The sequence below is a fragment of the Paramormyrops kingsleyae genome, chromosome 1 (genome assembly GCF_048594095.1).
Source record: "Paramormyrops kingsleyae isolate MSU_618 chromosome 1, PKINGS_0.4, whole genome shotgun sequence".
Lineage (NCBI taxonomy): Eukaryota > Metazoa > Chordata > Actinopteri > Osteoglossiformes > Mormyridae > Paramormyrops > Paramormyrops kingsleyae.
Window position 1 is genome coordinate 38,385,875 of NC_132797.1, and position 24,126 is coordinate 38,410,000.

General features: G+C 38.2%; 1 protein-coding gene across 1 annotated transcript; it reads right to left on the bottom strand.

The window, feature by feature from the left end:
- Positions 1 to 1,591: 1,591 nt before the first annotated feature.
- On the bottom strand, positions 1,592 to 22,259 carry slc49a4 (solute carrier family 49 member 4). The gene is made up of 9 exons (XM_072715449.1): positions 21,817 to 22,259; positions 17,017 to 17,110; positions 11,440 to 11,708; positions 10,447 to 10,576; positions 5,898 to 6,006; positions 4,514 to 4,581; positions 4,121 to 4,248; positions 2,998 to 3,180; positions 1,592 to 2,426 (listed from the first exon to the last, which is right to left on the bottom strand). Exons 1-9 carry the CDS (start codon positions 22,109 to 22,111, stop codon positions 2,311 to 2,313), a joined length of 1,392 nt encoding a protein of 463 aa, XP_072571550.1. The 5' UTR covers positions 22,112 to 22,259; the 3' UTR covers positions 1,592 to 2,310.
- Between the last annotated feature and the right edge of the window lie 1,867 nt (positions 22,260 to 24,126).

A 24,126-nucleotide genomic window follows, 5' to 3' on the forward strand; every position in this document is an offset into this window, starting at 1 on the left:
TATGATTCTGCTTGCCTGAGTAATGGGGGGAATTCTGCACCACTCCACCAAATTGTGTTTTTACATGTTATGGTCTCTGCTCCCCATATTGTTTTAGTCCAAAAGAAGAATAATAAGAAAATCCTAGCAAATACAATAGGGCACTGCATGCTTGGACCCCTAAATACATTACACAGCTGCATCATATGATTCGATGTAAAAGATATGTGAAATGAATTTTCCTCTTAAAAACCAGTACAAAACTTCTGTACTTCAGCCATAAAACTATAGATGGATATGACACATCAATAAAATTTTAAGCTGGAAAGATATTTAGAATGCCTTTTACAAGAACATCTGATCAATGGATTTAAAAAATAGTTAAAGCAGAATGCAGGTGGATTGTGAAGAAATGTGAACATGGTAACATGGAGCCATAAAACAAAAATCACACTAAGATGTAGACATGTTTTGAAGGTTGGTGAGAACAAAATGCCACAGTTCCTTATGATGCTAGCAAGATGCCACGAGGTTCAGTTAATGGTCAGATCAAACATCTAAATAAAAAAATGTGACCTATATGACTGTGAAACTGCTGCTGGTGCCTGACAGTGTGGTTTGAGTGTCTGCGGATCACCTAGGATTTGCAAACACAACAGCCTCTAGAGTTCACACTGAATGATATCAATGACAGAAAACATGCAGCGAATGGCAGTTTTGTGGGCAGAAATGCCTCGTTAATGAGAAAGGTCAAAGGAGAATGGCCAGGTTGGTTGAAGATGACAGGAAAGTTACAGTAGCTCAAATAACCACTCTTTACAACAATGGTGAGCAGAAAAGCATCTCTGAATGAACAATTCTTTGAACCTTGAGGTGGATGGACTAAAACAGCAGAAGACCATATCTGCCACCTCTCCTGCGAGCTAAACACATGAAACAAGGCTACAGTGGGTACAGTCTCACTGAAACCGGAAAAACATTGGAGTACTGGAAAAATATTGCCAGGTCTGATAAATCTCCATGTCTACTAAGGCAGGTCACAATATGGAATAAACAGCATGAATCCACAGACTCAGTCTGCCTTATGTCAACAGTCCAGGCTGCTGGTGGTGTAACAATTGTTTTCTTGGCATACACTGGGCACCCTATTTCCAATTAATTTTATTGTTGCTGATTATCTGCATCTCTGTATGGCCACAGTTTACCCATTTATTGGCTATTTTCAACAGGATAATGTGCCATATTACAAACCATGTGTCATCTCAAACTGGTTCCATAAATAGGAAAATGTGTTCAGTCTGCTTCAGTGGCCTTTCCAGTTACCAGATCTTAATACAACAGAGCCCCCTTGGGTTGTGGTGGAACTGGAGATTCGCAGCATGAATGTGCAGGTTACAAAAAGCAACAATTATGTTAAATAATAACAACAATACCAAAAGCTCCAGAATGAAGGGTATTTTAAAAATGTATACATTCCAGAATTTTCAATGCTATCATTGATTCCTCAGTATTGATGGATGAAAGATGTTTGACATTATTGAATTTTTAAGAACAGAAGATAAACCTTAATTGCCCCTCCCCTCCCCCCAGAACAGCAAGTATCATTCCAGTGGGCAGTCAAATAACATGCTTTATTAAATATTATTCCCTGTCTTAGTGTGTTGCCCACTAAAGTAAATGTAAACATGTACAATAGTAAGAATGGTTAAAATGTCTGAAATTACTTTCAGAATTATACACAGAATATTCCAAACAAAACATATAATACAGATCACAAAATCTAGGTCTAGACATTTTCTTCAATGATCACGAAAGTTCTTGATCTGTACACATTAAACATTAAAAATAATGTTCAACAGTGCCACCCAAGAAACACTGGGTAAGCTGAAAGTAATTAAAAAAAAAAACTCAAAAGATTCAAAGGATTTAGGCAATTTCAAGGATTTCCACAAGACACTGTGCCTGCTACAAAACCTCCTAAATGTAACAATGTTCTTAAAATAAAAAAAAAAACAGTCCCTTGGCATAAAAAAGAAAGCATTGCATTGCAGTAAACTTGAAAACTTGAGTGTGCTGACATAACAATCAACTGAAAATTTCCTACCCTTAATTTAAGGACCTCTGGTTGGTTGTGGTTCTTACTAAAAAACACATATAATCATCATTCTTTCATATTATTTAATAATTTAATTATTAATACTAGAAAGAAACCAATAAAATCATTTTAATAAAAAGGATATGTTATTCCTACTTCTTTTCCTCAGATTTTTTTTTTGTGCAATTTGGAGCAAGGAGTTTAATGACTGTCATCCCACTGATAGTGGGTATCATTCAGACAGAGACAAAGACATCCAGATATAGTCTGTCGTAGGATTCTCTGAAAAAGAGTATGAGGATGAGGCTGAAAACACAGGACCCCGTCAGGCACCAGTTCAGCCATGACAGATCTGTAAAAATAAAAGTCCACCACAGTGAGTAATGTGTATTACTTTGATGACAAAGACATAAAGTGGCAATTTAGTAACAAATAACTGCAACATTACTGCTTGTATCAGCAATTTACCACTCAGCTGGAGTCATATATTACCATTGCAGAATTCATCAAATATATGGCAAAGCATACATTTCATACAACACATTCACTTCATACAACATATTCTCTTCATAAACATCAGGAAATGCAGTCAGTCATTCTTTAAAAATCACAATATATTGGAGGAAATTTTCAATGGAAAATGGCAAAAACATTGTGTGAGATACATAAAAAGAAATATTCTACTTTTTTTTTTTATAAAAAAAAGCAAAATCTTTAATCGTGACAGAACCATGGTAATACAATTTTTAAATTCAACTCAAAATTTTTATTCAGACTCAATCCTCAACTGTTCAGAATACAAATTAAGATTAGAACAGCCTAACAGCCAAAAAAAACAGAAAAACAAATGGAGTTTCTATGATTCAAATGTTAAAATTCAGAATGGAAGTTAACATTAACAAACTTGAGTGCTGACCCCTTACCTGTAGTGTAGAAAGTGAGGAAAAATAGCAGGAGGCCAGTGAAAAGATTACTGAGAAAAGTGACCACACCACACGTGATGCCCTCAGGCACAGGGTAAACTGTCTCAATGAAGATCTCAAAGAAGATTGGTACACTACTGTTGATAAAAATGCCCACCAGGATGCAGGAAGTATATAGAGTGGCTGTGAGAAAAAGAGTTACTGAAGTTAAGAAAACAGTTATATTTACAGAGTAAGGACAGTAAAATGTATTTATCGATATAACAGTAGTCCTACAGATGCCCAAGTTTGACAGGAGCACAGATAAGTCCACTGTGACAAAGTCAAACATTATATGGCAAAACCATAATCCTAACACCTGTCAAAATGAAGCAAAATCACACGAGAGGGTAACTATAAGTTTAATGACCAAAAGACCAAAAGTACCATTTCAGTTACAAAGCCTATTGCCTGCGATGGAAAACAGTTCAGAAACTGACATTATTTTTCCAGCACTACACAACTTTTGTCTCTGGAAGATTGACAATGTTAGTGGAAGTTAGTTCTGAGAAAGGCTAACAACGCCTGGAGTTTTCCAGAAATCACAAGAGACATCCTTACACCAACTGGATGACTATTTTATGATCAGAAGGAACTTAACCCTTTGATCTAATCGGGACCAAACAAATACCATGAAGCAACCAGTGGGGGGACTTTTCTTCAGTCTGCATGTATGTTTACAATAAAGATCAATATAAAAAAAAATGACCCAAAACACACAACAATCATGACGGAATAACTAAAAAACAAGGCTATCATTCTGCAAATCATCCAGCAAAAACATGGACGTTTTTAGTATGACCAGAAAATTACCGTTTAATATGAAGAAAATTACTACCTTGATATGAAGTAATTCCTCTTTTGTTCAAGCAAGAAATTATAGGCCATTCACTTTCACTACACTGACACATCCAGACATGAAATTACAAACCTCAATGAAACACTGGAATATCAAAAAAAAATTTATGTCTCTTTTGTGCAACCTTCTTCCAGTTTACTCTGATTAGAGTACTGCCCAGAAGTCTGTTTGTGTACTTTTCCTGGTCATTCAGGCAATGTCTGCATCTCTTAGGGAAGTACCCACCTGCAGTGGAGGGGAGATGAGTCAGTCGAGTTAAGCAGGTTAGGGTGAACCAAGTTGAGGCTAAGGAGGCGCCAGCCAGCATCAGCAACAGTATGAGCTTCAACATGCCCCGGATGGAGTCTGCAAACCTGGGACAACAAATGCAAAGTATTATTTATAGTGTTAAACTAATGTTAAATGCCATACTGCTGGTTATTAAATTGTATTTACCATTATAGTTCTATTAAAACCTTTTTTGATTCATGATCATTGTGGTCCTAAAGGGACAAAGTTTGCTACAAAATACGAATCTGATATGTGAGATTATCCAACAATTGTTGTGTGGCATTCCCCCAATTTCAGCACAGCATAAGTAGTAATTAACAGCACATACCAATACTTCTTGTTGCTTACCTAGCCATTGCCACTCCAAACACACATCCTCCAACAATGGACCAGAACCCAATCCAGCCAGCATCCACCTGGGGAAAACATCAATTGGTGATTGTTTTATGGTTGTAACCTTGTATCCAGGGGAGATACGTCCCAAGACCTACTGCGGATAGCAGCAAACACCATATATAACTTGTGTTTCATGTACATGCATACATCGGACAAAGATCAATTTATAAATTTCACATTATGGTGTGTAGCTGTTTGTACTGTGTATTGCCACCCTGTTTTAGGTCACGCGTCGTCACATTAAGTTTAACTCCGGTCCATGGATCCACTTCATATCTTTGTTCGTAGCTGCCCAGATATTCATTAATTTTATTGATCTGGACTTGATTCTGACAATGATTTTTGCTCAGTCTCTTCTTTGGTTTTGTTTACCCTAGTATATACTTGCAAATTAGATATTCTATTTCTTACTTTAGTTCTCATTTTTCATTTGGACTGTTGGACGTGGATGCCATTGTCTATTATAAACTTTTTGTCTTTGGTTTTGGGCTATTTAGGGAGTTAGGTCTAGTGTATTGTCTGAGAGTATTTTTTTAGCTGAACAGGTTTCATTTTTAGGTAGAGGTGTTTTGTCTGTTGATTTGGCAACATCCACATCTGAGCAAATTGTCACCAGTCAATATTTGTAAATAAATCACATGAAAAGCACATTTGTTGTAATAGGTATAATCTCTCCCCATTTCCAACCTATGCACTAATTTTCAGTTATGGTTCACCACTAGATTGTACCGGAACACACACAATAAGACATCAACAACAATAATTATTAATAAAACAATTTTAACAATATACTGTAATAAAAGTCATGTGATTGTGGTCTCACTCTTTCTCTTGAATAAACAGGATTCTGACATTTTTGCTTAACGCACAATGGACAATGCAGCAATGAAAAACATCTTGTACACAACATTTTTACTTTAATGTGGAATTGTATTGCTTGTTTCCTGTACTCACCCTCTTCTTAATATTTTCAGGTCACGGTAAAACATGGATTATTGAAACTGCCGATACCTAATCAGTGGGTATGGAGGTTCCACTGCATACACATACATTCACTTAAATCCCAATTATATGATTGGTATTCCCTTTGAACAGCACAACGACGACCCTTTTCACACTAATAAGCAGCAGTTTAAATCCAAGGTATCATTCTTTGATGAGCCAGTACTTTATAATTGATGTGATTTTTTAAATAATTTGCAATTCTTACCTCCTATATTAAGAAAGATGAATTTATATATGATGAATTTATGTGAACACATAATATCTCCAATTGTACATTAAAAATCACATGTAGCAGGTAAATTAGATTCAGTGCAGTGTTACTAATTCTTACCTGGCTGACTTTGGCAGGGGTGAGCACCATGTCCAGAACTCCAGACCAGCCAGCCGCCACTCCTGTAGGCACCGAGTACGCCAATGCAATCATGAGGAAGCGCACATTGCTGAAAAGAAAAGCAAAATCATTTCATCAAGATGGAGAAAGTGCTGCATAATCTCATAACAGAAAACATTCCCAGTAGTGCCTCTTAATTAAAGCACCACAGCACAATGACCAGATGGCTAAAGCTGATTCAGGACTGAGTGTTGTGCAAAGGGCATACAGGGCTGTTGACGGACTTAGTTTCACTAACAGTCTCTTCTCTGCCACTGACACAGTGTAGAAAAACATACTTGCGACAATAGACTAGAAGAACATCTCTAGCAGCACGCTGTGCACAATGAAAGACCTGAGCTTCCTCAGGAAACTTGCTCTGACAGCTTTATTGTCCTTCCAGCTGTTTAGATGAAATTCCAGGTACTGGTATGACTTTATTGCTTCCACATTCTCTCACTGGATTCTGATTGGTCTCAGAGGTTTTTAGGGGTCATCCTGTAAATCAAAAACCAGCTCCTTTGTCTTGTTGATGGTCAGTTGCAGGTTGTTCTTCTCCTTCAGCTTCCTGTACTATGACCCATTTCAACTCCTGATGAAGTCTTAAATGGAGGAGTCATCGGAGGACTTCAGCAGAGGGCTAACTGGTGGTGCACGTGCAGTTTTTTTTGTAAAGGGAGAATAGGAATGGAAACAGGACAGTTCAGTGATGCTCATCATTGATTCCAATATAGTTTTGGAGCTTCACAAACTGACACCTGTCCTTAAGGTAACAATGGGAGCATTCACCAGTATAGCTCCAAGTATGGAAGTAAATCTGTGTCATCACAATTTGAATTTTATATGCCACTGAAATTCTAACATTGAATATTTATGCATTGGAAATATGCATAGGAAATTCGATGGTCCGAATTCACGTGCAAAAATACGAGGTTAAAAATACGAGTTATACATCCGGGATACCAAGGCTAAGCAATCGAATCTGTGGCTGCGTTCGACTTGGGCTCAGGTCTGTCTGCAGCTGACGTGACAAGAGCATCTGGCTGCGGCTGCAGGGGTGGAGTATAAACTGACTGCAGCCAAGTCAGACAACTTCTACTCCTCATAGTCTGAGAGACCTGACTGCCAGAAGGGTGTAGATAAATCTATACAAATATCACCTGCATGCACATGACTTCTTTTCCAATAACCAATTCCTGATCCAAACTGTTAGCAGTGGAAAAAAAATAAATTATTGTGTATAGTGGCCCTGCGTAAAAAGATAGCTGCCAGGAAAAAGATCAAATACATGTACCTCAAGGAATCAAAGTTTTTACTGTCATGTACTGAGTAAAATGCAATTCTTACTTGAATGCCTTCGTCACAGACTGGACGATTTAACAAATAAAGCAGCGCAACATTTCAGTAACTAACAATAAATAAACGTGTACTTTTAGAGCATTTATATCATTTATTTAAACTTTATTTTACCAGGCAAATTAACTGAAAAACAGTTACTATTGCTTTACGTGATATTCGGAAGAAATAGCAGATAACGCCTTGGAACTGCCTGGGATACAAACGTCAGGAGCGGAATGTATTGCTGTTGTGCTGTAAGCGGCTGCATGAAGTCGAACGCAGCCACAGATTCAATTGCTTAGCCTTGGTATCCCGGATGTATAACTCGTATCTTTAACCTCGTATTTTTGCATGTGAATTCGGAATATCGAATTTCCGATGCATATTTCCAACGCATAAATATTCCATGTTAGAATTTCAGTGGCATATAAAATTCAAATTGTGATGACACGGATTTACTTCCATATCCAAGCTTGTCACCAAGGTGGAGAAGCAGGTTGGTGTTGAAGACACTGGAGAAAGCAAAGGACATAACCCTTAATATGGTGCCAGTGTTTACCTGGTGGTATTAGGCTCTGCTAAGACTGCATATTTACATTTACATTTACAGCATTTGGCAGACGCCCTTAGCCAGAGCGACTTACATAAGAGTGGCATTCAACTGTGACTAGTCAGCAAACTACAGCAGGTCCAGATTATCCTAAAACAAAAAGGTGTAAATGATGTATGATACAACAACAACTGGTGTGCTGTCCGTGAAGGTGTAGGGACACCCCCTCCTTGGCACGGAAACTATGCAGGAAATCTTCCAGGAAAAGGGAGAGCAGTTTCTAAAGAATGCTACAGAGGCTGGATGGTGAGCACCCTGGTTATGAGTTCATTCCCAAAGACCCAGCATGTGCAACTATCTTCTCACCTGGTGAGCAGAGACAGTGTCAGATTCTCTGTGGTGGAGGTGAAGTAGAGGGGTGGTGGGGGGTCCTGCCAGTGACTCAGGGTCAAATCTGCGGTATCATACATCCATCTTATTGGCCCGGTTCCGGTATCACTGCACCACTAAATAAACAGTCAGTTAATAGCCAATGATGCTCCTCCAAATGCTGCAGTATGCAGTCTCACTTGTCCCTGTAGAAGTTTTTCCCACCTCATGGAGTTATCTCATCACTTCCACCCCCTTCATCCCCTCCTTATCACCAGCCCTAGAAATCCATTTTCTTCATGTTCAGCAGGTCTTACACATCAGGTACAGCAGTCTAGTTTTGTGATCTGTGTCTTGTTATTGGAGACGTTGTGAGTACAGTATTACACACAAAAACTGTATTTGGCTCAGGCCCTTTGCCTTCATGACTTCCTGCAGACTCCTTTGTCCACTTCCTTGCAGGCATTGGTAACCAGCCGATGCTGGGTGATAGGTGTTTGGAACTGCAGAGTTCCGAACTTCTTCTAACATTAAGCCCAGCATAAAAACTGTGCACCAGGAGCTTCATGGAATGGGCTTCCATGGCCGAGCCACACATCACCAAGCGCAATGCCAAGCGTTGGATGGAGTGGTTTTAAAGCACACCACCACTGGACTCTGGAACAGAAGACACATGTTCTGTGGAGTGACGAATCATACCTCTCCATCTGGCAGTCTGATGGATAAGTTTGGCTTTGGCTGATGCCAGGAGAACATTACCTGCCTGACTGCATTGTGCCAACTGTAAAGTTTGGTGGAGGAGGGATAAGGAGTTGGGTTAGGCCCCTTAGTTCCAGTGAAGGGAATTCTTAATGCTTCAGCATACTAAGACATTTTTGGACAATTCAATGCTTCGGACTTTGTGGGAACAGTTTGGGGAAGGCCCTTTCTGTTCTAGCATGACTGTGCCCCAGTGCACAAAGCCAGGTCCAAAAAGACATAGCTGGGTGAGCTTGGTATGGAAAAACTTGGCGGGCCTACACAAAGCCCTGACCTCAACCCTATCAAACACCTTCGGGATGAACTAGAATGGAGATTGCGAGCCAGGCCTTCACATCCAACATCAGTGTCTGACCTCATAAATGCCCTTCTGGATGAATGGGCAAAAATTTCCACAGACTGACTTCAAAATTTTGTGCAAAGTCTTCTCAGAAGAGTGGCAGCTGATACAGCATCAAAAGGGGGGACCAACTCCGTATTGATGCCTATGGATTTAGAATGGGATATTGTAAAAGTTCCTGTAGGAATAATGGCCAGGTGTCCCAATACTTTTGTCCATATTGTGTATGCATATGTGAATAGGACAAACTACAGTGCAATGTGAGACAGGACAGTGAGGGGCAATGAGTTAAATCTGAAAGTTGAAATATTTAGGTTCAACCAGCATGTATTTCTAAAGGTCTGCATATGTGGTTCCCACTGTGAAGCATGGAGGAGGCAGCGTTATGGTCTGGAGGTACTTTGCAGGTGACCGTGATAGTGATCTTCATCAAACCCATGGCGATCTCAATCGGCATAGCTTTAGCGTACTTCGAAGGTATTGTATTCCGTCATAATTACGGCTGATTGAGCAGTCTTTTCTTCTTCATTAGAATAACAACCCAAAACACTTCAAAATTGTGCAGGCACTGCACTCAGTGGTCAATTAAATAGACATACCTGCCTGCTCCTCCAAAGAGCAAATCAGGTCTATGCTTAGAACAGGGTTCTTCAACTCTTCAACTCCAAATCCAGGCCGTGTTTTCAGTTCTCCCAGGTAGTTGTTTAATAATTACTGATTTTGATTGGTCAGAGGCTTCACACCTGACTGACAGGTAAAGAAAGGCTGGAAAACCAGCAGTGCTCGGACCACGAGGACCGTGAGTTGAATAACCCTGGCTTAGAAAATCTGTGGACACTTAACATGGCATAGTAAATATTTCGAAAGATGCAGGATTTTCAGTCGGTCAAATTAATTACCTTTATATTGCCGTTTTTTGGTCAGTGAACATCAGTTTGGTTTTTTTTTTTTAAAAAAAAAGCATTTGCAGCGTTAATGTCTTTAGAATTTTACAAATTAATAATTACAAATGCTACTGTGGAATTACTATATAGAATTGTTACTATATAGAACAGAATTGTTCTATTGGAACATATTCTGACACATCCTATACTTCACCATACTACTATGAGTATAATAGAAGGTCTGCATAAGGGGAACAACCATTAATTTACCTGAGAAGTCTGCAGATACTGCTCCTGTAGCTGAGCCTCTGACTAGCAGCAGCCACACTGGGGGGCACAGGGGGGCGTGACGGGAAGTAAAGCAGCACAGCCACAAACAGCACTGTGATCATCCCAAATTCTGCAGGTGCGAAAAACGGAGCAATCAGGCAGAGAACTATGTATTACACCATCATCCGAATAGAGATAACACTGCTTGAGAGTTCACACTGCACAGGTAATCTATTATCAGACTGTTCCAATAAAAATTTCATAGGATAATCAACATATTATCCAGTTATGAATCTGCATTGCTTGTACATGTCGTTTATTAATGCTTGAATAATTCATGCAATGGAACTACATATTTATAAAATATGAACTTTCATAACTTTATGTAGTAGATGTTAAAATTCTTCAGTTCAATTTTTTTTTAATTGCAATGCTAAACTGACAGATTACTAATTTTCACTGCTCCCCTATGCTGCTGATAAAGTAATGGTGTAAACTCTGATGATCTTCCATGTTGCTTAATTAGTACCATTTGCTGTATCTAAGTCACTGACAGAGAGAGCACAGACTTCGGTTATGTACACATTTCCTTCTGCAGCCTCTTTCTGGAAGTACACAAGAACGAGACCTTACACAAAAGGGAGCAATGGAGTTAAGAGCCTTGCTCGCAGGGCCAATAGTGACATCAATGGACTTTGAACAGACTACCTTGCAGTCATGGGCATAGGGTCTAACCAGCAGAGCCACAAACCTCCTCATTGGTTGCACTGCGGCTACACATCTAGAAGGGTGTGGGCTTGAATCCTACCCTTGCGTACTGAGTTTGTACATAGCTCAATGCTTCCTGAAATAAGCTCCAAGCTTAATGTCACCATGCACAATAAAAGTTATGCAAGATGAGTGGATGACCGTGTTTCATTGTGAAATATGCTTTTATAAGATAATTACATAAGATTTTTCTTCATACTGGCTGTACTGGCACAAGAAAATTACCTGCATATAGTACAAGTTGGATCCTGTCCTTTATGTGATTGATGTCTTGGCTAATTCCTTTGTCCACTACTTGGGTATCATTGGGTGCTGGTACTATGAGAGGACCAATTAGAAACGAGCTTGCTGACCCTAGGTAGCAAACCAAAGAAGCAACAGCTGTGGCTGTAGCTCTTTGGTCTGGAGCAAACCATGTGGTAGAGAGAAGAGGGCCTGCACTCATTAAAGTCGGTCCACCTAAACCATTCAACAACTGCGCCCCATGAATTAACCTGCAAAAGAAGAAAAGAAATGCACAATTCAAAATCAAGATAAGAAATCTCTAGAACAAGGGTGGGCATTTCTTATCCACAAAGGGCCAGTGTGTATGCAGGTTTCTGGGATAACGTTTAGGTTAGCTGTTCAAACCCAGGTGTGAGGACTCTTCATCCAATCATTCGTCTTCTAATTAGTAAACTAATTAGGGAGTTGCAGCGAAAACCCACATACCCAACAGCCCCGTCTGGATAAAATTGCCCACCCCTGCTCTACAATAAAGTCTATAAACAAAGCAAATTAGGAACACAAAAATAAGCATTAATGAAAAGGCACACTATTAAATTCAGGTCCAGAATTTCTGTAGTGAAAATCTGTCAAAATATTTAATAAACCGTCCCATAAGCCATAAAACATCTGTCCCACAAACAGTTTGCAATGTATAAATACTAAAAGAACAAAAAGAACCATACCTGTCAAGTTTTGGATTTGAAAATCAGGGAAATTTTCCAGCACCCACTGCGAGCCACCCCACCACCCCAACCAAGCTCCAGTATCCCTTACATTTTAAGACAGGTGTACAAGAAATCGAAAATAACCACTTGTCATTTACATTTTATTTTCATTACACATTTTCTTTTAATTTCTCATGTTCACTCATGTGGCTCTCTGGCATTCACTAATGACTTATTATACAGATTTGTTGCAGACTTTGTATCCTTGTTGAAGTCGTCACAGAAGGTAAAAGTAACGTTGTTTTTGGCACACAGCATTGCCATTTTAACCTCCGCATTTATGACCTGGTTAATGTTGTAAATGACCTGCAGACTACTGCAGGTGGCAGTTCTCGCAAGGCTACTGACAGTTCAGTTTGGAGAGGCAGAGGAATTTTTTTTAAATGATATTATAATACGGGAGATTTACGGGAAAATACTAATACGGGAGGACGGCGGGAAAGAGGGGTAAAATACGGTAGTTTCCCGGCCAAAACGGGAGACTTGACAGCTATGCACAGAACACGTCCATTCCACTGTGCCCCCTGATCTGATGCTTATTTTATCAAGTTAATAGACCTACAGAAACAGATCAATTAACTTGGTAAAGCACCCCTCCCTCCAAAAATATATAACTGATATATACTGATTTGTACTTGGTCTTTACTGATGCCTCCTTAAGATATAATTAACTCAGAAGAACTGAGCGCGCACGTGTGTGTGTGTCTGTGTATATACAGTATATATATATATATATATACACACACACACACACACATATACATATACACACAAACATACATACATACATACATACATACATACATACATTATACCTAATCAGCCACCACACCTTCCTGTATAAAAATACCTTTTAGCTCTCAACTCTACAAGTTTAAATATTCTAAAATAAAGTCCCATTATGCCAGAGTGGCTGGCAATAAAAATGTAACATTTACTGTGGTCACCTGTCAACCTGAGCAGTAGAGATCTCAGAAGTTCTTCTAAATACGAGTAAAAATGCTTCAGAATGGACATTTACGATGACATATCATGCTCTCCTACATTAGAGAGACCGACGAGTTTTCATTTTAAAACAGACATTTAAATAAACATCAAACATATTAGTAAATGTATCTCCCTATGCTAAAATATGATCTATTCATGGCTTAAACCCAGGTAAGCTTTACTACCAAGAAATTTCCTGTACAACTAGAGAAAGACTCAAACTTTCAAAGAAGCAGTATTAATTAACTTAATTGTTGGCAGGAGTGATATGGCCTTACTAGCAACAAGTATGCAGAATAGAAAAATAGATTATGACACATATGATGTTTTAGTCATACATAGTGCATGTGATTAACAGAATTAATTAAATATATCACTAGTATTACTCTTCTTAGTTTTTAACTGGATTTGAACTTTTTTCTATTTTCCTCAAAAATTAACAGGTAAAATTACAAAATTTTCTTTTTTATTGTAAGTGAAACTTTGGATATTAGGTTCAGAATACCCAGAATAACCATGTAATTCTGCTGTATTACCAACAGGCTGATTTGGGGTGCTTTTTATGATGACCAGAGCAAAAGCCTAAAGCAAACTTATACAAATGCTAAAGCCTATATAAATCCTTAGTTAAAATAAAAAATATTTTGAATGATTTAAATGTTTCTTAATGACCTGTGGTTAGCTATGTACTATTCACAATATAGTCTACCGCAACAGCATAAAGGACTCACAACGCACGTAAAAAGGTATATTATTATATAAATGTTAACAGTGATACAATGACGACACAGAACTACAAACCAAAGAACCAACTCACAGAAGTACCTAAAAAGAAGCCCAGATAATGCTAATCCAAGGGCAAAATTGTGCTGATTGCAATAGAGTGAAGGTGCAATTGTGGATTCAAAATGTGTAAACAGTGCAAATAATGTAATGAATATGGGACAACACCTTAAATTCTTTCAGGTTCAAAAAAAGTAACAGCGCCACCTAGGGCTGAACGATTTATCGATTTCAAATCGAAATCGCGATTTGAAAGAACATGATTAGCAAATCACAAAGGCTGCGATTTAGGACATACTGTACATTATACAGCACGTCAGACCCAGGGTTTAAAACTGTTGTAAGAATAGTTTTCCAAACTCATACCGTGCTCCCTATGTGACAGTCGTTCTCACCAATCACAAGCACCGTGCTCTTTATGTGACAGTCAAGCTCACCAATCAGAAGTGGCCCGAGGCAACGGAGTACACGCCCACAAACAGCAATCAAGTGAAACCCGCTACTGAGCTATAAGTGAATTGCCTTCCTATTTCATGGTCCGAGATTGTTTCAGAAAGGTCCTATCATCAATAGAACCGGCGAGCTCCTTTTAAACACCAGCTGCAATATACTTCAGTGTATCATACCTTTGGTTTTTATTAATAGGCAATAGCATTAGTATACCGCTAACCCATCAAAACAACAATGAGACAGTCAGTAATTCTCATAGCAGCGGAGTCGGTGACCTCCAAAAAAGCCGTAAAACCCACAATACAGTCGTGTTTATGTCATATGTTTTTGTGCTTATTAAATTTAAGTGGTTCCAAAGGTTAATCCCACAACAGTAATAAAATAAAAGTCTTGCTTTAACATAAATACTAAAAGAATAGATCGCTTTAATCGCTATTACAGTTGGGTATGGGCACGTGGTCTTATTTAGAAAACATACAAAAACAGAAGCATATAATGTTTATTCATTCATTTTGTATTTGTCCGAGTAACAAAGCATAGGAATGATAAGCTGCAGTCGAAAACTGCATTTTACTTCTCATTTTAAATAAAATGCAGGGTTGGCAACTTTGGTCAGCTGCATGGAGTGAGATTTTCTGTTCTCTGTTCTGCACACACATTTACATGTATGTGTGTTTTATTACCTTGTAAATAGTCTGTAGGGTTTGCAAACTGCCGTAACGTTTTTGATGCAGCTAATTTTAAGTTCAGAATGGAATATAGATTTGCCGTAAGATTTCTTGCATGAGAGTCTGAAAGAGTTTGCAACCATGAACACGTACATTTTTTGTTTCACCTGAATTGATTTGTATAGAAAATAACCGTATACAGTTGTTAAAAAGCGGAAACTTCAACCAACATGAAATCACCAATAAACGACTTCTATTTATTCAACATTTTATAAAATGCATACTACGTTTAAAAATTTCCAGCTTTACGGTTTCAAGACAGAGCAGCCTGAACAAACAAACAAAAGGGCTGCATACACCGAAGTAGTTCTTGCTTGTTCATTGGCGTGGGAAAAGGCGGTTCTAGTGTTATTTGGAGGGTAATAAGCGTTACCTACAAGATCGCTATTTTTCTTTTTGTTGCAATTGTTTTCATTATTACTTTATTTAACTTGACACATCACATCGTTAAGTTCTCATCCTTGCATTAGAATATAGACCAGTTAATACTGATGGTATCTCATGCTGCGTCATATGTTTTAAAATTACTACACACTGAATATTGAACTGAAGCTTGACATAAAAAAATTAAATCGCAAATGAAATCGTAATCGCAATTTCTGTCAGAAAAATCGCGATTCGATATTTTCTCCAAATCGTGCAGCCCTAGCGCCACCAGGCTTTTGGAGGTTATTTTACATGCCTGGATTCAGAAAAGAAAGTATCCCATGTATAGCACATTTGCAATGGCAATGACATCATGTGAAGCCTTTGTGACTGGTGGGGGACTAATTTGATTTTCGATGTAGGCAGAGAGTATGGGAAGTTTCTTTGGTTTGGCACTACAGTCAAGACCAGCAATGACTGTTGAAGGGACACTCAACTTTTGTGCACCGTGGTGCACAAAATGAAACTTCAAGTATTTTATTCTTTCTTTCTTAATAACATGACATATTTATAATGATGATACAGTGAATGCTGTGTATGTTAACGCATTTATGTGTAATATTGAATTATTGAGCTGTATTGCTTAAAGTTGCACCTACACTGTGTGTGTGTGTGTGTGTGTGTGTGTATATATATATATATATATATTAATTCAAAACCATTTAAAATTTTACTTCCTTAAATTCAAAGTCAAATTGCAATTCTGAATCCTGTGTTCAAATGAAATTCAAATTCAGTTCAGATTCACAAATTGAATTGGATTTTCAATGACATTCTCAATTCATTTCTGAATGGTGCACAATTATGCTGCCCATTAGATTGTTATTCTCAGTACAAAATGTTTGTTTTTCTTATATTATAAAGTGTGTCAATTTCAAACGAATAGTGTTAAAACCGGAATGTCATTTTCTTTAATTATTGAGCTATTTTATCCAAACACAGATTATGCAGTACAACTGAAATTTTAATTTTGGTTTCTTCTGGGAGCTGAACAAAAATGATTTGTGATCGGCAAGACTTAAAGTGAACCAGTCTTAAGGGCAAGTTAAGGAAATATATGATCCCATATCACCATTATTTTCTAAATTTCACTTTGATTAAAATAATAATAATAATTGTGTTTCGGAACAAGTGTATAGCTCATGCATTAAACAAAATAACCTGCATTCTTTACGTTTATGCTTTGTCAGTCTTGTGGTGAATATAATCTTTTCAGTCATCAAACTGCAAATTTAACAGAATATTCTGGTGGTGTTATGCACCTCTCTATGCTTCTATATGGCTGTACTGTAGTTGTTAAATAAATATTACTCTAAGATGTCTATGATCAGGGCAAGCATGAGCTCTTCTGTCAAGTTATTTTCAAATTTACCAGAAGAATGCCATCTAGTCACTGTTTGTATTGCTCACCGCAGCAACCTTAATGAAAGGCTTACCATCTTCTCAAGTACAGGTCTTGAAGGGGAATGATCCGCATCCCTGAACCTACCACCATGAGGAGTGTTGATAGCAGCAGGGATGACCGCAAACCTGCACAGATGAAAAACTGCCAGTTACAAGTGCTCTGTAGCAGAACACATAACATTATGGATGTACAGTTGTGTTCAGAATAATAGCAGTGTGTCTAAAAAAGTGAATAAAGCTGAAAATCCTTGTAATAGTTTTTATTTCCATACAAGCAAATGCACTGGGAGCACTACAAATTCTATTCCAAATCAAAACAAGAAGAGAAATTAATCACATTTGTGTTATTCTTTTACGGGAAGGGAAGGGAAGGGAAGGGAATATTAGGCTGTTCAAAAAAATAGCAGTGTCCACATTCATCTTTACAAACTCAAAGATTCACCATATGAACTGAAAAATGTTTTAAGATTTTGCTTTCCTTTGAATCATTGAACTAATATTTAGTTGTATAACCACTGTTTCTGAGAAATGCTGCATATCTGTGTTGTATGGAGTCGACCAACTTCTGGCACCTGTGAACAGGTATTCCAGCCCAGGATGATTGGACTACATTCTACACTTCTTCGGCATTTCTTGGTTTTGCCTCAGAAACAGCATTTTTGATGTCACCCCACAAGTCTTCTAATGGATTAAGGTCCGTGGATTGGGCTGGCCACTCCATAACGTCAATCTTGTTTGTCTGGAACCAAGATGTTGCTGGTTTACTGGTATGTTTGGGGTTGTTGTCTTGTTGAAACAACCATTTCAAGGGCATTTCCTCTTCAGCATAAGGCGACATGACCTCTTCAAGTATTTTGAGGTATTCAAACTGATCCATGATCCCTGGTATGTGATAAATAGGCCCGCCACCGCAGTATGAGAAACATCCCCAAATCATGATGCTTGCGCCACCATTCTTCAGTGTCTTCGCAGTGTACTGTGGCTTGAATTCAGTGTTTGGGGGTCGTCTAACAAACTGCCTGCGGCCACTAGACCCAAAAAGAACAATCTTGCTTTCATCAGCCCACAAAATGTGGCCGTTTCTCTTTAGGCCAGTCAATATATTCTTTGGCAAACTGTAACCTCTTCAGCACGTCTTTTTTCAGCAATCGGATTTTGCGGGGGCTTCTTGCTGATAGCTTGGCTTCACATAGGCATCATCTGATTGTAACAGTACTCACAGGTAAATTTAGACCTTTGATCTTCCTGGAGATGATCATTGGCTTTGCCATTTTGGCTATTCTTCGATCCATTTGAATGGTAGTTTTTAGTTTTCTTCCACATCTTTTAGGTTTTGGCTGCCATTTTAACAGGGCTGTGGAGTCGGAGTCGGAGTCGAGGAGTCGGAGTCGGAGACAATTTTGGGTACCTGGAGTCGGAGTCGGCAAAAAGTTAACCGACTCCGACTCCTACTAAATTTAAATGGGAATTAAAAAAGTAAGTTGAAATGTCCCAATTCACAAACAGTCATAATGAACTACTTCTCTGCTGTAAGAATAAAGCCCAATGCATGCAGTGCATAATGTTACCACAAAACGAACATGTCAAGTAACCATGCATGAAGCATGCTTTTCATTGACTGTTTGCGTCACTATATGGGATGTAATGCACAGGTAAGGTGCGGCACCGCTTTCCATTGTGTCGTGTTCCACTGTTACAGGGAACTGTGAACCTAGCCTAAAGCCCCCCATACATTTACAGATGCACTGCCGATTTTTCGGCCGTTCAACGAGTCATCACGCGTCCAAAGCCTGAAAAATCATCTGGTGTGTTCTCAGCTGCGTCGGCTCCCCTTCGCTATGCGCTAGTGAAGGGAGCCGAAGGAGCCGAGAACACAGATCTCCCTACCTGTCTCCAGCAGAGGCTCGTTCTGCTGATCAGCTGGCCGGTGAGTGACACAATGCACTAAATTTCCGGCTGGCTGACAGAGGAGACAGCCACTGCAGCAGACAGTGGCATCACATTACTTTGGATGGGGGCGGTGGTCGAGATTTTCGGCAAGCTGGATCTGCCCATCCATGTGGACACCCGCAATCTGCGGCCGCCAATCAATTGCCGCGATTGTACACGCACATCGGCCGGTGGCAAAATCCTTGTTTTCATTGTGTTTGTCTTTAATCTGGCATTATAGTAGAGTGTTGGCTTCCTAGCCAGTAGTTCTGTGGTGAAATGACATGTATGTTGCCTTCCTTTCCTTCAATGGATGTAGAAAATACATTAGCATAGTATATACATACAGAGCAGTCGGAGTCGGGGAGTCGGAGTCGGAGTCGGAAGATTTAGAAACTGAGGAGTCGGAGTCGGAGTCGGAGCATTTATCTACCGACTCCACAGCCCTGCATTTTAAAGCATTTGCAATCATTTTAGCTGAGCAGCCTATCATTTTCTGCACTTCTTTATATGTTTTCCCCTCTCCAATCAACATTTTAATCAAGGTACGCTGTTCTTCTGAACAATGTCTGGAACGACCCATTTTACTCAGAATTTCAGAGAGAAATGCACTACAACCAGCATGTACAACATTTGCTGCCTTCTTTACTTGAATAAAGGCCCATAATTGGCACCTGGTTTTTCACAGAACAAATGCCCTCACTAATTGAACTTCACACTGCTATTATTTTGAACAAGCCCCTTTCAATTAATGATTCAATTACACAGAATCAGCAGCATGCATGTCATGACTGTTGAGTCTGTTGGTTTTCCATTACTCTACTACACCTACTAGTAAATTATTTGCCATGTGGAAATATAATTTTTACCAAAAACAGTAACTTTTTAGGATTCGGTCCGGAGTTCTGAACGGATTAATTTCGAGTTCTGAGGTACCACTGTATATGTAAAATGTAGTCAAAAAAACATTGATCTGTATTTCTGGATGTAATATAAGCCATACTAATCAAACTTAATTGTTTGTAATCAGTTTATGCTGGTTGTTTCCACACCTTTGCTATTTGATATTTTTAAATTAGTCCTAATCATGGGTTCAATGTTGTGTTGCTATGCTCCAAAAAGCTCTGTCAATGGATGTGATGGAGCAGTTTATTTAATTCTGCCCATGATATGATATATACTGATATGAGTTCTTTGAGAAAAATTTGAGGGTGTATCTGCAGTACTGTTGTGTAAATTTGTAGATTTACTCTTGGTTCTGAACTGAATGAAATGATTTGTGCTGGTAAAAACAACAAAAACAGAATATTCAGGAATTATCTGATATAAATCAAAATCAATGAGGAATATGATAGGATCAAAAATGAGAATACACGTGAAGCCAGGCTATCAAAGTATCAATCACCATTTACTCAATATTGAGCACAAAAGGATAAAAAGCAGGCTTTCGTTTGTTTATGTCTTATCAGTGATATCATTAGAACGCCACTGAACTACACTCCATTTCCATGACAGTAGTCTGGCTGAGCAAGCAAGAGACTTCACATTAGTTGGGGCCGTTTGAAATATTATTATTATTATTAAGATGAAGATGAACATAAAAATCAATATCATCTGAAGTGCATTTTTAAAGTGCACTCTGCTTCTATTTAGTACATTGACTGCCATATTGCATCTGTATATACTGCTATGGTAAACATTTACTGAAAAGTTCAAAATACAAAAAGTGAACACATACATGGCACATGTTCAAATTACTTTCAGTAAAAGTCTTTGCCTGCTCTGCTGAATATGTTTTGATGGAATTTGCAAATTTGTGCAATAAATTTTTGGTTTTCATGATATGAAAACCACTATTTGTTAAGACCGAGCTGGCATAAGTTCTTTCAATTTTTCTTACACTTGAACAAAATACTTTATCTGACTATGCAGTATATATCATAAAAATAGACAGAATACTTGATTATAAAAATAACAGTTGCAGCCCTACCAAAGCATGGAATACACCTGGGGGGGGGGGCTTCTATGTCAGAATATAAAGAACAAAACGTCTTTCATTGGCACTTGTTTCAAAAAAAGTTTTTATCACTACAACCAAAATTAAACTTTAAGGTAATAACAATAAATTTTGATAGCAGTGAAAAGATAAAATATTTCTCTAATTTATTTCACTACAAAAAAATGTAACATTTTTGCTCCGGATAAACACTTTTCTAAGTGTCACTCAATATCAAACCAGGATTTAAGAGAACAAATTAAAACCAAAATTATACATTTTTTCATATCAAAAATCGTGTTTCACACTTATGGCCATAACCAGGTTACTGACTAATCAGTGAATAACAGATTAATATTGAGTTTTAAATGATTGACACTGTACTGTGGGCTCTCCTAAATGCAAAGACTTTATCGTCAACGAAACGCCTAGTATTGTTCTGGATTTGCCAAATTAGCTAATTAGAAGACATACATGTTACCTATGCCTAATTTAAAATAAAAATAAAAATAATTATTTCTTTCATTCATTAAGAAAAATTGTCTACAAGGAGTTTGTGTGAAATGTGATTCCTTTGTCATGGTATGAGAAAGGGAATACTTCAGGGATTATTATATAATAAAAATGTAAATGAGTACTAGCATGCGTAAAGGCACTCGTATAACCCGTGTTGTGTCAAGGCAGTCTACGAACACCACTGACAATAGAATTAATTGGCGTCACATCTTAATCTTAATGTATGATATTCTGAGCAATAACTTTACCACTTTTAGTGCGATTAATATTGATAATCCAGTATGGAATATTCGGTAATTCAGGGTATCCGGTACACGGTCCAGTCGCAAAAATCAGTATCTACCATATCTACCATTCAGTGACTCTCATGCCTCATCAAAACAATACTCACCTTTCTTGTCCATCAACCACATGAACAGCAGCCATGGAATGTAGCCTATCGGACCCCACAAAACCAACACAGCGATGTCTATGTCTGAAAATCCAAAAGCATGTTTAGCCGAATTCTGTATTGGACCCCAAGTATTCCACACTATTCCTTGCATAAATGCCAAAAGAGAAAATATAATGAGAATCAGCCATCTTCTTCCGTAGACCCGGCTGTACGAAGTATGTGTGCTCGTCTCCGGCACACTTGGAACGAGGAGCGGCTCTCGTTCGCTCTCCGTGCTTGAAACGGTACCCATTTACGTTTCTCAGTTTACGTCTGTGTCCTGCCTAAAAGCGATAAACAACATGTAACCGTGAACTGAAACGATTTGCTAAAAACTGCCCATGGAAACAAACACAACCCAATCCAGTTTCATAAACAAAACTTTACTGCGCATGACCAGCAGCGAACTCATGACCGTGAAACTGAAAACAGGAATGCGCCATCTTAGAATGCTGTAGTATAGGGAGTAAAGGGCTTGACATAACTCTAGAGCCAACATGTCTACCACTTTACATCCTAGTTTCATTGGGGAAGCGAAGTGGTCCACGTGAGGTTTGTTTATAAGGAAGCGACATCTTCAATGTATCATTCCGTGTTTTAGTATCGGTATCAGTCTAAGCGGCAGTAACTCAGAATAATACCGAATTCATACATTTATTACTTTAATTTGTCGGAATACATGGCAGCTGAAAATACCTTAAAGTTGAACTCCATTATGCTCTTTTGCATATTGTTAACATTTTGAAAATCATTTTTAAATGATAGAAATAAGCTTCTTCAGAAATCCTGGAAGTTGTGATAAGTATATTGAAATACTTGATATACTAAAAACTATGAACTATTACTATATCTCGCTGTCAGAGCTGCAACACAAATTACAGATACCTGCAGTCACTGTTCTTGTCAGCATCGTTTAGTTTTTTAACAGTTTTTGAAGGGGTAGGGTATATGCTACGCCTTTTTTTCACAGAATTAAGTAATTTAGGTTATTTTTGTTTTGGTTGTATGTCGCTGTATTTTTCAGGCGATTTAGCAGATTCTTTTAGGGGGAAAAAATCCTCTGGCCGGTAAGAAAACTTCTGCGGAATTTAATTCCTATATATGGGTCCTGCAGTCATGGCCAAGTTTTGGCCATAACGCAAATTTTGTTTCACAACCTTTGCTGTTTCGACATTTTTATATCTATTTTTTACGGTATGCTGAACAATTATAAACATTTTGTAAGTTTCAAAGGCTTTTATTGGCAAAAACATTACATTTATTCAAAGTATCAATATTTACAGTGTTGACCCTTCTTCATAACTTCCGCAACATGTTGGGTGACACCTTCTGGGCTAAATTCTGACTGATGGTGATCCACTCTTGCCTCATTATTGCTTGTAGTTCACAACTTGCAGGCTTCTGCTTGTTCACCTTCTTTTTGAGGTATGACCACAGGTTCTCAATGAGATTACAATCTGGGGAGTTTCCTGGCCATGGATCTAAAATTTCAATGTTATGATCTCTGAGCCACTACATTGTCACTTTTGCCTTGTGGCATGGTGATCCCTCATGCTGGAAAATACACAAATTATCACCATATTGTACCTGGATCATTGGGAGAACTTCCTCTAGGAGGACGTCGAGCATGAGTTGTGTGGTAGTGGTCATATATAGCATAACAACTACTTTGGATTCAGACAACGGTGGTAACTTTATTAGTCAGCAGTGTTGTGCAAGTTACTGAAAATTACCAGTTACCAATTATTGCATATGAAAGTAATTAGTTTATAGGGAAAGTAAAATTTGCTTCAGTCCTCTTATTAATGCATACATATCCAAACAGCAGGCATATGACACCGGACCTTGGTTTACGATCTGAACGTTATATGATCGCGCTCCTTTTAGTCCTATTAACAATATTGAAAGTATTACATATGCTAATGTGTGTTTCTGAGGGCATTATTTCCCAATAATTTTGCTTTAATCAGTCCAGCATAATTGATAGTCCTGATGTTGCTGGTTATGTCATGTTGAAAATATTTAAAATAATAAGCGTAAACTTTTAATCAGTTAAATTGTTTGTGTGGTATTTGGTTTTAAACAGCATGCCTACATGTGGGGTAAGCAGAACAAAGCTACCCAGTAGTATATAAGTATGTATAGCATAGATCTATTGTGGGATATATACACTGCTCACATAATTAAAGGAACAACTTTTAATCAAAGTATAGCATCAAATTAATTAAACTTCTGGGATCTTGGTCTGGTCAGTTAAGTAGCAGTGGA